The 16,226-nt window shown below is 44.2% G+C and overlaps 1 protein-coding gene across 2 annotated transcripts in view; it reads left to right on the top strand.

Moving 5' to 3' along the window:
- Positions 1-16,226, top strand: part of EDAR (ectodysplasin A receptor) — a 72,521-nt gene that overhangs the window by 32,606 nt on the left and 23,689 nt on the right. For both annotated transcript variants that reach the window (XM_079302911.1, XM_079302910.1), the window contains exons 2-4: positions 12,939-13,007; positions 14,115-14,237; positions 15,357-15,538. In XM_079302911.1, the coding sequence (XP_079159037.1) occupies positions 12,957-13,007; positions 14,115-14,237; positions 15,357-15,538 (356 nt within the window). In that variant the 5' untranslated portion in view covers positions 12,939-12,956. The remainder of the gene's footprint in view (positions 1-12,938; positions 13,008-14,114; positions 14,238-15,356; positions 15,539-16,226) is intronic.

Genomic DNA, 16,226 nt, shown 5'->3' with positions numbered 1-16,226 from the left:
ACCCCTCCTCCTGCCATAGCCCTTCCACAGCTTAGCAGCTGTGTGGGACCTGGTCAGGCCATTTCTCAGCCCCTCCTCTCTTCCTTGTGAAGTCCAGAGGTGATCCACCAGCCTGTGGTGACGTAAATCTGAGTTCTTGGCTGCAAGGCTCTCAGACAAAGCCCTTCGTGGCATGTCCAGCCTTGAAAAAAAAACCAAAGCAAAGCAGAACAAAACTAAACAAAACACAAAACTCACAAAGCCCAGTGAGAACCTCCTCCAAAACAAGCTCCAAAATCCAGGGACTGATGAGTAAGCACAAACTTCCAGCAAGTTCTGCCTCTTCCTAGCCTAGAGGGATCCTAAATAGCTCCAACACTTCTGCCCTGCTCTGCTATGAAACCTGTTCAAATATACCCAAAGGGGAACAACAAGAGTGGATTAATGCAAGTCATCTGACACAGGTATAGTCCTGGTGCAGCTATCAGAATCTTTAAGGTTGTAAAATACCTCTAAGAACATTGAGCCCAGCCATTAACCCAGCACTGCTGAGTCCATCACTAAACCATGTCCCCATCTGCCATATCCACATGTTTTTTTAACACTTCAAGGGATGGTGACTTCCCTGGATAGCCTGTTCCAATGTTTGACCACCCTTTTAGTGATTTTTTTTCTTTTTTTTTTCCCTGAGTGCAACTTGGGACCATTTCTTCTTCTACTGCTTATCACTTGGGAGAATAGATAGACCTCCAAAAGGCTACAGTCCCCTTTCAGGTGGTTGTAGAGAGGTCAGGTCTCTTCTGAGCCTCCTCCAGGCTAAATCCCCTCAGCTGCTCCTCATCAGACTTGTGCTCCAGATTTTTGACCAGCTTCCTTGTCCTTCTTTGGGCACACTTCAGCCCCTCAATGTGCTTTTTGTGGAGAGGGTTGGATATGTTACGTTTCTCTACAGTCTGAAACAAGGCACAGGGAAGCACCCATCTCCCCTCAGCTGTGCAACTGCAAAACCATTATGAGGACCCCAGTGAGCACATAAAGGCCCCATTGAGAGGGTGACTGAGTTACAGAAATCCCATGTCTCTCCCAGGGACATGTCCTGGGCAGTCCCCTGCCAGCTTAGGCTCCTCTGAGCCAACTGGCTCCTCCACGTGCACTGCTCAGGGCGATGGCTTTGCTCGGAAAGTCAGGACCTGTCCAAGTGCCTTCTCTCCTGCCATGTAATTCCTGTGCTTCACCTGTGGTAGCTGCTCTGTGTATGTGTATCCCTCAATTTCCAGGCCCTGGGTTCAGCCCAGAATACCTACATGCCTTCCTTCGGGCTGGTGTGTAAGTTTTGTCCTATTGACTAATTCATCTGTAATTCTTGTAACCATCCCATGGCATTGGCACTGAACAGCAGAGCTCTGCTGGGGAAATGTGAACAAGTCTCTTGTGCTGCCATGGGGCAGACATCCCAGCTTTCTGTCAACCTGTCTTTTCCCATGCCTGCAAGTAAGAGCTTGAGCCTCATCACAAGGCTGGTTTAAGGCTCATCCTCTTCCCCTCCCACTGCTCAGCACACGATGGCTCCAGTTCTGTTTTGTGAAGCCTCAGCAGCCCAGTCCATTCCACCAGGCTGTACTTGCTTCCAAGCCTGGAGGCCCCATTCCATTTTCCAGAGTCATGTAACCCAGACTCCCCCAGGCAGCTGGCTATGGAGCAGCATCAGGCAGGACCCTACCAAAGGGACACTGCAGCCTGTGCTAGGCTCTGCTGCCTTCCAGTTATGTCACCTTTCCAATTCCCGCTCCCACCACTGCTACCCTCTCTCCAGTGCAGACTCCTGGTCTGGACACAGCACTCCATGCCTAGACTTTTGCCCTGGTTTCTGCTTCTGCCCAGCTCCATCCCTCCTCCCCAGCTGCCCTCTGGTCTTCATTTCTCTGCTAACCAGAGGGCGCCGAGCACCGTCCCACCCAAACCCTGGCACAGAGGTGTGGCAGCACCCTCTGGGCTTTCACTCCTAGCAGAGCTCAGGATAATTAAGGGGCCAGATGATTCCTCCCACAGTTTGGCTGCCATGGGAAGCTGGGATGTGCATACATTCCCCTGCAGTCCTGCACACAGTGTCCTGACACTGCTCTGCTCCTGTTTTCATGCTGTTCCAGGCGGCCTTTGACAGATACGGGTTTGCAGTGTGCAGACAGGACTTTTGCCATGTCAAAATGCCTCCAAGCAGCAACCACCCATGTTGGCAGGCTATTAGGTTTCTATGGAATTTTGACAAGTCTCCAGATGAACATCAAACCATCTCAAATCTCCTGAGGGGCTAAGAATTAAAAAAAAAAAAAAAAATAAAAATCCCACACCAAACTGATTTTACATTTCAGGATTCCCTGCAGCTTTGTAGCTAATTTAGAATCTGTTGATCCTGGTGCCAATAAATAGTTTAAACTATCTCTGTACTCAGACTTGGTTTCATCCTCAGGTTAGCACTGGTTGTTTAGCTAGCAAGTCAGTAATCTAACAGTACATATAGGAGAGATATCTGTGCGTATTTGTTCCATTAGGCAGAATGTCTCACGGTGGCTAAACATTTCTCTGGAAATCTTGCTTTCTCAGAAGCAGGTGAATGTGCTAATGCAGTGCCCCCCAGTGGAGTCAGAATCCTGTTCAGGAGATTGAGATTTGCCAACCTTCACTTGTGAAGCGTGTAAAGAGAGCACTCACAGGACATATGGTAAATCCAAACATTAAATTAACCATTGGTGGGGCAGTGTTAAATCTATTCAAATATGTTTTATGGGGAGAATGGTTCATGTTGGATTTTAAACTTGTAATACAATAAGTGCTGTCCCTGTACATCTCCTTTCTCAGGAAGCACTGCAGTTAGAGGGAACAGAAGGTTTTCAGCTGTTTGTGATGCTTCACAAACAATGGGGGTTGCTCCACATTCCCAAGATTCTAAGAGGAGCTATAGGAAGTTCTCATTTTAGAGAATAGCCAAGCCTAAAATGTCTTAAGGCCGATGAGGTATTACACATAACTATTAAAGCAGCTGTCAGGACCTCTGTTTATTCACTACAACATCCCTCATCATCTGGTAGGAAAATGTGTCACTTTCTGGTAGGCAACAGAAAAGATTATATTTATTTGATCATACTGGATGTTTCTGGAGATAACTTTAAATACTCCCACTGGCTCCTTGTCTTCCATACATCTTAGGACTGTCATTGCTCCACAGAGGTCTCTTTCCTACCATCATTTAGTTTTTCTTACAGCAACACAGAATGAAACACACATAAAACTTGAGGTTAGGTTCACAATTACAGTCAGACTCATGGCATGTCCAAAGACTTATCAAAAAGCAGCTTTACATGCCTATAAATTTTTAAACATGCAACTAAACATCTAGATGATAAAAATCAAGACCATAAAACTGTGACACTCACTGTTATGTCAATTATTCTCTGGTGTCATCCTCTTCAATTTTTCCACAGTGTTCTGCCATATTTCTGTCACATCACCTCTCTGTCAGGACAGGGTAGTGCTTGTGAAACCACATCTCTATGTTTTCTTGTGCCTGTGCCACTGGAATGGGATGAGGCAGTTGATATGCTTATGAGTAATAAAAATATCTTTTCTTCTCAGCAGCTTAGTTGGGTTGTAGTACTGTAATAGGCATTTGAATCAGCTAAATGGCCAACCAATGGAGTAAGGAGAAGAAATACAAAGCTGGTTTGAGATACAGGATATTTGAAGAGAACATTTTGGCTAGGGTTAGCAGTACCCAAGCCAGAGGCAGCCAGCAGCTCTCCCAGGTGACTGAGGAAGGGAGTCACAGACACAGGGGAAAAGCACCTGGCACAGCACTAACAGCAGGATATGGCTTCCTTTCTGCAGGTAGGTTTTCTGAACACTGCATGGGCTTGCCTTCCAGGTCATTAGTTTGCCAGCCTGAACTTCCCATTTTGCCTGTGCTTTCTGGAGTGCTTGCTGTCAGGTCAGCAGGTGGCAAAGCTTGGCCTTCACACATTACAGGGTGGCCTGCAGCATGTGCAATTCAGTTCCCAGGCCACAGGTATGAAGGCTGAGGCACCAGTGGGACCCATGGAAGGCAGCCCCACACCTGCCCTAAGGCAGCCATCCTGACAGAAGGCTTGCTCAGCTACCTGCAGCGAGCAGCCCCTGCACACCTCTGGCTCCTTCTTTCAAGATGGGTGCTCATAGCCTATTCCCTCTCTTGTAAAATCACAGTAGACACATTGCACAAATTAAATGTGCAATGTGTCCTTGGGAGGATCCTAAGTTCCCCACTGACAGGAAGCTTTAATTCCTAATAAAGAGGGTTACCATGGAATCCTTGGAGTTTGATAAAACATTTGACACTCACATGCATAAAGAACACGAGACTGGTTCTACAGGTCACATCAAAAGAACAATCATTAAATTGAAGGCTCTTGCCTTGGTGTCCTAAAACCAGTCTTATTTAAGTGAGTGTATTGGGCTGCAAGTTGCAGTGGCAAGTGGCTGAACATGCCATGGTGGTAAACAATAGCAGGGCGCAGTCACAAGGCTGCTGCTTCATAGGAAGGAGGTCAAATGGTTACTTCCACAAGCTGACACCTTGTGCGCCAAGGAGATGGTGTCTCAAAGTTTCCCTGAATCTGGTGATGGTGGTGTTGGGAGAACAGGCATGGAGAGATAGGTCATGTCTTTTATTAGACCAACTGACAGACCTAGAAAAAATAAATATTTCAAGCCTAGTTTGTTCTTCCAGGTCCAGAAAGCAGCAATAAAATCCATGCTAACTGCAAGGCAGAAGCAAGAATTCTTGGATCAATCTCGTTATGCTAATAAATCCCTCCACATGAGAGAAAAAGGTGGTTAGCACCTGTGGAGCATGGGGGGGTGGGACCTGGGAACAAAGTGACAGGCTGTAAGCTCCTGCAGAGAGGAGAAAAAAGGAGAAGGGGAGGGGAAAATGAAAAAAAAAAAAAAAAAGTCATTAGCACCTGTGTTGTATTTTTAAATATATTATTACATTTCTGGTATTTTGTAATTAACCCAAGTTAATTGTGAGCTCTTGGTTTGCATATTTCAGCCCAGAGGATAACCAGTTTTTAAGGCTAGCTTGCTACCTTAAAAGGCTCAGCTTGACATAGCCTACTAATGGGTTTATCAGATAAGGTACCACTAGGCTTAATGCACTCCTTAATTAGGAATGTAAACACCTTCATTAAAAAAGAAATGAAGGCCTCAGAGAAATTATGAAGAGATTTTATGATTATCAAGTCGAAAGAGAAAGTATTCCAACAGAGAAACCCATTTCTCCCTCCTTCTCTAGGAGCAGAGGCAGCAAACTTCTTAACTGCAACTCTGCCAAGCATGTTGACCTTAAGTTTCCACTGCACCAGGACATTTCAGGAGTTTTGGGGAATTCTGGCTGAACAGAGATGTGAGGGACAGTCATCCCCTCTGAAGGCATGTGTGTATAAACAGATGTGTTTTTGTGCACACTCATGCCTGTAAACACACAATTCCTGTAGGCATGGCCGTGTGATGGGCTGCAGCTTCAGCTCTTCTCAGCCAAGGTGGTTCTTGCTCCTTCTCTTGCCTCTACACGTGGTGCTTGGCATGAACAGCAGCCTCAGCAGGCTGCAGCTCGCCAGTACCCACAGATGGGGGGAATTTGGCTGCTCAGGCATGTTCCTCTGCCCAGCACTGGGACTGGGAGCTGTGCTTTGCCCCCTGTGCCACCGAAGCCCAGGGGCAGCCATGCCCATGGGATGGGTGGGTGGATGGGCAGATGGGGGCTGCTGCCATGGCCATGGCCCATGGCCCAGTGCCCTGCCTGGGGCCCTGGGGGTGCTCCAGGGCTGTGCCCTCCCCTTGGGCACCGGGCACGGCGCCTGCTCGCTGTGTGGCCCCCGTTCCCAGCGGAGAGCTTCCCCTCCCTCTCTCCCTCTGCCTGCTCTTCCCAACAATGGTGGCCCGGGCAGCTTGGGATGGAGCTTTGAATTTAAATGCAGCCAGCTTTTAGTTTACAAAAATAATAAGTCCCCTTCAAACACAGTTATGTAAAAAGTAGAATAATAAAAAACTTAATGTTTGTTGGCAGTGTACGTATCCCTTTGTTTGTAAGACAGAGACCCGTTGACAAACAAGAGGCTTTTCTGGGACTCTAACATCAAGCACCAAAGTATACATGGGCACAACATAGTACTGCCTCCATTACCTTTGCCAAACAATGGAACTGCTGCACCATTGTTTGATGCACTTGTACAAGGAAGGAGAACTCGTGGCCAGGACCCTCCTGATAGCATCCTGCCCCACGCAGGGACCTGCTCTGCAGTACCTCCAGAGGCTGCATCTCCCTCCCACTGCATGCACCCCAGCTGCTATTCTCTGTGCCTGTCAGATGCAGTAATTCAGATGCTTTCATGTAAACCATGGAAAAAACAGAACTGTGTGTTGACCTCTCCAACAAAATTTGGCTTTTGGTTAAGAAATGCAAATGTACTGTAGAGCTAAGAACAGACATTATTTGTTGAATGGTCACCATGGGACTTTTATTCTATTTACAATTTCAATAAATTCTGTCAATGGTCACTGCAGGATTTCACCTCAGTTCCTTCCTATTTCTAAATTTCTACCATTATTGTATTTAAATAATAATACAATAATAAATACAATAAATAACCATTATTGTATTTAAAGAATGACAGTGTCTGCACTGTGCTAAAAATCATCTGCTTCCCAAATATTTTAATCTTTGAAGGTAATCAGCAGCTCCCAGGAAGAGACCCTGAGAAATGGAAGCAAAATGTGATGGCAAATTCTTATTGGTCCTAATAACAAGAAACAAGACACAGACTGTTCTTGCTACATTACTTGTCATCTAGAAGAATAAAGCACAGCAAAAATGAAAAGGTGTAAAAAGTACCATCATTGCTTTGGTAGTTTGTATTTTCCTAATAAGTTTTTAATTTTCTGCTTCAAATGGAAAGCAGTACTTGTCTCAGGAGAGCTTCTGGGTCTAAATTGTTTTCATATCAGCAGTTTTACCTTGTCCCTGGAAGGAAAATTAAAAAAAAAAAGTTTCCTGTCCCTTGGGTAGGAGTAGATGGGGAAACTTCTCAGGAAGTGGTGATGGAGCACTGAGCAGATGTGGCACTGAGACAATCCCTCAGACAGTGGATGATTGTTGCTGCTCATTAATTCTCAGAAGCATTAGGCTGGGAAGTCTAGCATGTTCACTTGCAATTTTTCATGGTGATGTAAGATTCATCTTCCCACTATTTCCATGGAAAACTCAGATGCCCTCTGGCAGCTGTGAGCTGGCAGCAGGGTGAGCTCACCTGGGTGGTGCAGCAGATCTGCTGGGGAGGATGGGGTGCAGCCCTAATGTGCCCCCAGCACCACCACCTTTGCCAGTGCTTATCAAAAGAAAAGCCCAAGCCCTCCAAAAACCAATACCTAAGCAAGAAACCAGAAGGAATAATATGACCTTTGTAGCACTTTCTGGCAGAATTTAGGGGGAGCTGAAAATAATCAGAAAGTCTACATGGAAGCAGAAGATGCATCACAGATTTTTTATTTAAAAAATAATTATATATAGCGAAACACCAGTAAGAAAGCAAAAGAGCCTATGTAACTTATCCTAAGATCAGGGCAGCCTTTTGGCTGGGAGAGATGCAAATCCCTGCTTATTTTTTGTCTTAATATTTTCTTGTTTGTATAAAGCAGCACCAATTGCAGCAGCCTCCATGGCAGGAGGTCCTGAATGCCTTTTTCCTAGAGTATCACTTCCCACTAAAACACCAGTCTGTCTAGCATGAACATCACTGATGTGGATGTGTTATGGCAAGTTGCAAGATTAATTAATTACCGTTTCCTGCTCAAAAAAATCCATCTTATGCTCACTGCCCCCTTGGGGCAGCACAAAGGGGAGTTGCCAGTGAGCCATGTGCCCTGAGAGGACTTTGGAGCAGGAATGGAGATCACAGTGGTCCTCCAGCAGTCCCAGCCTAGCAGGGTTAGGTTTTGGAGGGATGCTGCTGGCAGGTAAAACCAATGTCAGCCCAGAGGAGAAGCTGAATCAGGGCCATGACAGCCAACAGTGTGTGCACTGTGGGAAACCCCAGGGTCCTCTCAGACCTTGTTAATGCCCCCTTTCAGCAGAAAGTCGTGCAAAATGTGTTAGAAAAGCCTTTCCTTCTTTCCTACTTTTGCTTTGGTCTTGCATGGGAGCCTCTTCTTCCCTCAAAGACCTCTTCATAAAGTGGATGGGTCGCGTACCTGAGGGCTGATATATGTCTTTATGTAAGGTGAAAAAACAGATTCAAACATCAACTTCCAGACATAGTTTCCAAATAAGCCGGTCTGTAGGAGATGGATGGCTTTTCATTAGGTTTGATTGTCTCTAGGTCCTCAACACACAGCGCACTAACAAATTAAAGAATCTTTTGTTTCCTCTTGTCAATACTGTTCCCACTGGAAAAAGTCTTGTTTCTGTGCCCGATCAATCAATTATTTTTCTGACAAGGTTGCCAGATCACAGGACAATTAAAGTTTTATGTGTAGCTTGGGCTGTTCTCACTGCCTTTTGATGTTTCAGGTAAAAAGGGAGAATAGAGCTGTATCATTTTAGCACTTTTTACACCTCTCTGAATAAATTCTTAAGGTATTTGCAAGGTCAAAGTGATAAAGAAACAGTGGAAAACAATATACTTGATGTTGTCCTACAAATGTAGGACGATATTCAATGTTCTGTACAGTATATTTTCACAACAATGCAAACTGTAATTAAGGCTGCTAAATAGTTTTCTTCCATCATCTCTGTGTTTCCATTTCCTTTTAATTCACTGAGTTTATTCTGTCCCTGAGCATGCAGTGCCATCATTGTCATTCAGTGATGGGCTTCCCTCCTGAAAGCAAAACTCAGACTGCATCTTTTTTTTAGAAGTCTGGAGCCAGACTGAACTCTGCTGCTGAACTCTGAAGCCTGTGAGGCCCTGCAGTGAGGATTATGTGCTTATCTCAGTTAAGAAGGATTTAGCACCATCGGGAGCATACAGAGATTATCTACTGAGCTCATGCAAAAAACTGGGATAGTCTGTGGAAAAGGTGGCTTGTGGGGTTACTCCCATAAACCCTGGGAACTCAGAGCAAGTTCTGGGTTTGCTGATGGCCCTGTGAAGGACATGAAATGTGCCCACCTTTATTTATGTGAAATCCTTGCCTTCTGCTCTTGTTAGCTGGGGTCTTGGTGCATTGATGATTGATACCAGTTTGCCAGTTACTTAGGGATTACATTCCTAGCCACAGATCTGATAACCAAACTGCTGCTTAGGAAACCCCAGAGAAGAAATATGTGTAAGCCTATCAGAGCTGGCAAAGTTGTTTGAGACAGTGGTTGTGCCTTTCCCTCTCACAAGGTTGTTTTCTGTCGTTGAAGTATATTTATGTCAATGAAGAAACTAAAGAAATATAAAGATACAATAAAACCCCTCATCTGAATACATGAGAAACATTTCTGTGCTTCAACCCATGTGTTTGTTTTCTTCTTTTTTTCAATTGTATTTTTAAAACCAAAAAAGTCTATGATAGGAAATTTTTTCCCACTGTGTTTTTCTTACTGATGCCAGAGAATAAGAAGAACATGTAATGTTATCCATTGAAAGCTGTGAAATTTAGTTTAGTCGACCAGCTGTGGTAACCTCATTGTTTGCACATTTCATATATTTCCTTTGATTATAATCATGGATGCTGCAAATAAATCATGAGAGTGCTACCTAATAATCAAAGAAAAGTATCAAATTCGAAGGCTAATGACAATGCATGATGCTTTTTCTTGTTTAGACAGCATGGACTAAGCATTTTCTACCAGGTGGTTTACTTATTCAGTTATTTATTTGCACCTACCAGTTCTTGACAGGAAACCACAAGGACTGTATGGTAGGATTTTTGGTCTGAGAGGAGAAATATTTGAATAATAGGGTCCCAGTCACCTCTTTTCTGTTCCCCAACTTTCTGCCTTGCATCAACAAGAAAGTAGCTGAGACAGGGAGTCTCTAGCATTTCTTGCTGTGGTTGCCACTGGGAAAATATTCTTCCTTTTCCTGTCATCTTACCTGTATATTCTTACCAGCTATTAACGAATATGCCCAAAAGACAAATAGAGCTGTAATTAGCAACCCCTGCTAGTCATGATGAGACTTGCTGTATGTTGCACACCTGATCCACAAAGACACTGTCTATGCTTTACACCTCTTCTCTGGAGACACCCACACGTCCCAAACAAAAACACAAATCAGGATCTTGGAGGGCTTGGCAGACAAGCAGCCGGAGATCCCGAATTCCTCAGGAGCAATACCGGAGTCCCAGCACAAAATACACCTCCAGCTCCTTCCTGCTCATTGCTTCATGCCATCCCATGGGAGAAAGCCATTTGCTTCACCCGAAGGAGAATAATTCATTAGGAATTCATTTCTTTGAATGGTTAGGGGCCGTAATGTCTGGTCACTCCTTTTCCTGCTTCTTGGCAGAAGCTGGCAGGTTGAATGTGTCTTCATGGTGTCAGCTAGAAACAAAAGTGAGCTTGGCACTAGAAGAATTCTTGTTGTGTGGATGGGATTAATGAGTGACAGATAGCATGGTGCAGATATAACCTACCACGCCTGATATCTGACAGCAAGCCCAAGAGCAGCCTGGTGTATCTTGGTAGATACCTTCAGGTATCTCCCCAAGTGAGTAACTATCTGTGGTCCTACTGCCAGAAAACTCCTTCATCTCCCTCCCCCCACTCCCATGTTCACTCCTGTGTTATAAAATAAGTGGTTTGACTTTCAGCACCAAAGGAGGAAAATCTCCAACCAGACAAACAAATAAAATCAACAGAAACAACACAGTCAATTTATGGTACTGTATTTGAATAGGAGGATGAATACCAAAATTTAACTTTTTTTGTAATTTGTGGGAAACGTCTTCCCTGGAGTTCTAATCTAGCACTTTGAAATGGCTTTTTCTAGTTAAAAGAAGTATTTCCCATATGCTTGACATATTGCTACATAAAATGAAGTAATGCAGGGAAAAAAGTATGTTTACATACAAAACATACCCCACATGCATATTTACATTAAGAGACAGAAAAATATATTATTTATGCATGTAGAACTTGACACTTTCAACACTTTGTGTAAATAAATGCCAAATGAAGAAGATTGTATTGAACATTAGTGGGCTTGAAAACTTCTTGGTTTTCATTTTTCAAATCTGGTTATGATTGCATACAAGTACCTCAAACAGTGAACATCTGGGTGGCTTGAAAGCAACTGAAGTGTGGTTTTGCTGTAAGATATATTCTTATTGGAAAGTCACAGATTCAAGATTTGCTGGTAAAATTTTTGTTTCTGAGCAGCCTCAGATCAGATTTATAATAAATGTGATAATTTAGCAGCATGAGTGGGGTCTTAATAATATTAATATCTAAAGTCTAACAAATTTTTATAATTAGGGTACAGTTTAACATACACAGGCATTAAGACAATATCCTTGGAACTTTTCCAGGCAACTGCACTGCCACAGACAAAGCCTTCATCCAACTTCATGTTTGACATTTCATACAATGGAATTACTATTTTCCATCTCTTACCTGTAGATTTAGGACCATTTATCTCTGATTCTCCTTTGTTTCTAGGTTTCAAAGTGCAATTTCCTGCACAAACGAATATACTCATAATTCAGGCTGTCCACCCACCCACCCAGTTACCTGTCTCAGCTAGCCCAATTGCTGGAAGGAACATATAAAGCAAGTTCATAGCTTGATGCTGGAGTGATATAATCTTTGCTTAATCTACTTAGGGTTTTAAAATGTAAATGTTAGCAGCTATCTCAAATACTAGAGCACTGCTCTCATGTAAGTTGTATGCTCAAATGTGGCACAAAGCAGTAATTCTATTCTTCTGGGAGGCGAAAAGTCTCCCAGCGTCTGAAACATGGAAAATTGAAAGAGTAGTTTACATCTGCTGCGACCAAAATGTGGCAACTCTATCTCAAACACTTGCAATTTGAAGCTCTAAAACCCCCAGGGCATATTATGTGCTGTAACAATATAATTAAATAGGTTGTATTAAGCTAAAAAAAACCCCTAATTTGTGCCTCCTTTTCCTGTCTCTTTTTTCACCTTAGAAAGAAATCCAGTACTTGAATATGGAACATTAGTTTTATTCAAAACTAATCATTTTAAGAAAGTAAATAAATTAGCACAGGTGTTTGTAACATTGATTTCAGCCTTTCTTTCCCCCAACTGTTTTAACAGCTTTTTGGATATAAGGTTTGGCCCCTTCCTTGGGTTTGACTTCTTAAATCTGCAGTTTGCATATCAAGAACAAAAAGCAGCTGATGCTTCCTAAGCAGCTCTGGGCTCTCTCAGTGCATCCACAGGAGCCAGCAGGGAAATTGCAGCCTTGGTGTTCTGACTGCTCACCCTGCCTGACATTGGTTCACTCCCTGGCCCTGCTTTGGCTGCTCCACACGGATCTTTCTCAGACAATCCTGATATAAAGTGGTCAAGCACTAATTGGTGTGGACACAAACCAGGCTACTGATCCCCAGCCCTCCCTCATTTAGTGGTCAAACCTCCCTCCATTCCTCTGTGGGAAGGTTTCTCAGCAAGCAGAGTGGTGCCAGAATTCAGACTTGATTCCTCATCTTTCACAGATTTTTGTAAATATGGCAAGGCTGCATTCCCTCCTGCTGTTATGTTCTCAAAGAGGAAAGAGGTGTGCAGTAAGGGTGTTTGGTGTCTGTGTGTGTGCACGACTGCACGTGCACATCTCCCCCTCTCTGTGTTTACACCTCTGGGCATTGCTCCCATGTAACCTTTGTTCTGCTTATGGGCCCTTCTGTTCTTATTTTGGCAACACACACAAATATTTACTCATGTTCATAAACAATCACCAATTCTGTCTTTTCAGGTGAAGTATCAAGAGAGCATGGCTCACCTGGGTGAACGTAAATGGACTCACGTGTTCCCTTTCCTGATGGTGGGTATTTCTGTGTGCACGTCTCTAGTGTGCAAAGGTAACAGGGTTCTGCTTGGGTTCTTCATAACCACCTGTGAATTGTGGCAGAGCCACACATGACCTAGGGACTGAACCTCATTGCAGTGATCATTTTCATTCCATAAAACACCTGAGAATGTGCTGTTTAAACTGTGCCTGCTAGGGAGGAGGGGGAAGGAGAAGGAGCCAGGATGGAGCAGAGACAGAAGGTGCTGGAAGAACAGTACACCAGTAACCTGGGTGTCATGAGGCACAGCCCTATTGTGGCTGAGGCCTGAGGCAGTGCATTATCTCTGGTTGTTGTAGTTGTCCCTTGCAGTCACATTTATGAAGGCTCATTAGAGCTGGGAGTGAGGAGGGTGTGAACTCGGGCATTTGCCTGTGTGGGAGAGCATGTGAGTTAACAGGTCAGGAATCCTGGCCTCCAGTGTTTTAAGGAGTGGCAATGCCAGCAAGCATGAATGTCAGACTCTGAGAAACTCCTGGAAGTACCAGGTTGCTGAAACCTGCATCTGCTTCCACTTAAATAGTGTCACCTATTGTCCTAGAGGAATGGCTGAGGGATCTGGGGTTGTTTAGCCCGGAGAAAAGGAGACTCAGAATTGACCTCATCACTCTCTACAACTTCCTGAAAGGTGTTTGTAGCCAGGTGGGGTTGGTCTCTTTCTCCAGGCAGCAACCAACAGAATGAGAGGACACAGACTTAAGTTGTGTCAAGGGAGATATAGGTTAGATATTACAAAGAAGTTTTTTACAGAAAGAATAATAAAGTATTGGAATGCTTTGCCTGGGAGGTGCTGGAGTCACCATCCCTGGATGTATTTAAAAAATGACTGCATGTGGCACTTGGTGCCATGTTTTAGTTGAGGTGTTAGGGTGTGGGTTGGACTTGATGATCTTGGAGGTCTCTCCCAACCCAGTGATTCTGTGATTCTGTGATGCCACTTCTGCTTTTGAGCTCTAGGGGTGTTTCACACTGCAGTGCTGGCCCTGCTGCCTGTTGAGCCACAGCAGCTGTTCAGGGGAGGGGTGAGGCATGGAGGACATGGCAGTGGCAGTGACAGACTCTGGAATGCTCTCTGGTGACAGGTGTCCCTGGTGTACTCTGCCAGTGCTGAATACTCCAACTGCGGGGAGAACGAGTACTACAACCAGACCACGGGCATGTGCCACGACTGCCCCAAGTGCGAGCCGGGAGAAGAACCTTACATGGTAATTCAGCTTCTGCTGCTGCTGGGGGAACATTTCAACCACCAAAGGCAAAAAACCACAAATCCTTTGTTATGTGGAAGCAGTGGGTAGAAAAGGCAATGGGGAAGGCAGTGGATGCCTCAGCTGAGCATTCACACTTCCAAGTGTGCTGTTGGAGCGAGGCATCCTGCATCCACATCCCAGGAGCAGCCTGCTGAAAGGGATACTGCAAAAATTAAAGGGTAGAGGTTCCATACACAGTCTCTGCCAGTCTGTTCTCATCTCAGTAGTTATGCAGAATCTGATGCTGACATTACAATACAGAGTGACAAACAGGTCGGTCTGGTCTGCTTGCTGGCCCCTCACACCGACACACAAAATTAAACGCACGCAAAATTTAAAAAAGTAATTTTGCTCTCCTGCTAAGATCTTTTGGCATTAGAGGAATTTGGATGTTTCTGCAATATTTTAAATTATCGTTTCTAAGTAACCACCTGATTTACAGCAGATAATTTTTGCTGATGAAAAAAAATAAATTACTGAAATCCTGTTTGGTTTTAATGGGATAAACATCCTATTGCAAGCATTTTGTACAATGGGTAGTCCCAAACAAGTATGTTTGAATAATAACCAGTTGGGTTTAGTTTTATTTAATCTAAACGTAGTGTTCAGCTGGGACATGTGAGTTCAGAGGTTACAAAATCTCATCCAAACATTGCCTTTTGGGCTGTTCCCTCTGGGGTCTCCTAGCCTGAAACTTCTGCAAGCCCTGCTGCTGCTGTGTTTCTCCTGTAAGAGTCTTCTCTACTCTTCCATTTTTAGCTTGCTTTCTATCCAAGCAGCTGCTGAAACATAGTTCCACAATTTGCTGGACTGTGATAGAAGTAGTATGGGGGGGCCACTTACAAGCAGGATGATTCTCCAGTTCCCCTTCTCCCTCTCCAGCACACAGTGTGCTGCATCCTTATATCCATCCTTGTATCCCTGCATGGTCTTTTTAGGACAGACACTAACAGGCCAAACAACAGACTCCCCTCCCTTTGTGCTGCAAAGCCAGTGACACAGGCTGTGAACATTCTCTTTTGCTAGAAGCTGGTGTGCAGCACAAGACTGCTCCTGAGTGACTGTGTGTTGTTGCAGACATGTGGATATGGCACCAAAGATGAGGACTATGGCTGCATCCCCTGCCCTTCAGAGAAATTTTCCAAAGGAGGTTACCAGATATGCCGGCGGCACAAGGACTGCGAGGGGTTTTTCCGAGCCACAGTCATGACACCTGGGGATCAGGAGAATGATGCAGAGTGTGGTCCCTGTCTCCCAGGGTAAGGACTTATCCATGGACCTTTGCTCTACCCAAGGCACTGGGAAATACTTGTCTAATGTCAAAATCTCTGACAGCCTCTCCATGTCAAAGCTGACTGTAGGTGCAATACTGGCAAATTATGCTTTTTCATCTCTGCTAAAACAATACATCTAAATGTTTCAAAAGCACTGGTGAGTTTAATAAACAGATTCATAAAGTAGTTAGGCCTGGAAGGGACCCTAAAGAAGATGTTTTTAATCTTACTGAAATCTCACTGAAGAAGTATCTGTTCAGAACAACTAGAAAAATTTTTTCTTACTCGAAATGGAAAAGTGTGCAGTGGCATTCTAAATGCTCCAAGAAATCCAACTTGACCTCCAGTTGTAGCTTCAGAGGGTCACCTTGTATGTCCTGCCTCCTATATGAACTGCATGACAGCCCCTTAAATACCCTGTAGGGTCTATGCTGGCACTACAGTATCTTCAGGGGCATAAAATATCTCCTCTCCAGATGTGAACAGCTGGCACATTTGTCAGCAGTTGACAGTATTAGCTAACATAGCTGTTCAGTGAGATTTACCAAGGCATTTTAGTCTCTGGGGTCCTTTCTCCACAACAGCATGGATTCTAAGGAGCTGTTAATGTAGTGTGTAAATTGTTGTTCAGAGTCAAAACAACTTTCAGGGCTGGCTGAAGGGGCTTAAAACA

This window comes from Erithacus rubecula, assembly GCF_903797595.1.
Source record: "Erithacus rubecula genome assembly, chromosome: 1".
Classification (NCBI taxonomy): domain Eukaryota; kingdom Metazoa; phylum Chordata; class Aves; order Passeriformes; family Muscicapidae; genus Erithacus; species Erithacus rubecula.
This window is presented reverse-complemented; position numbering and strand designations above follow the sequence as displayed.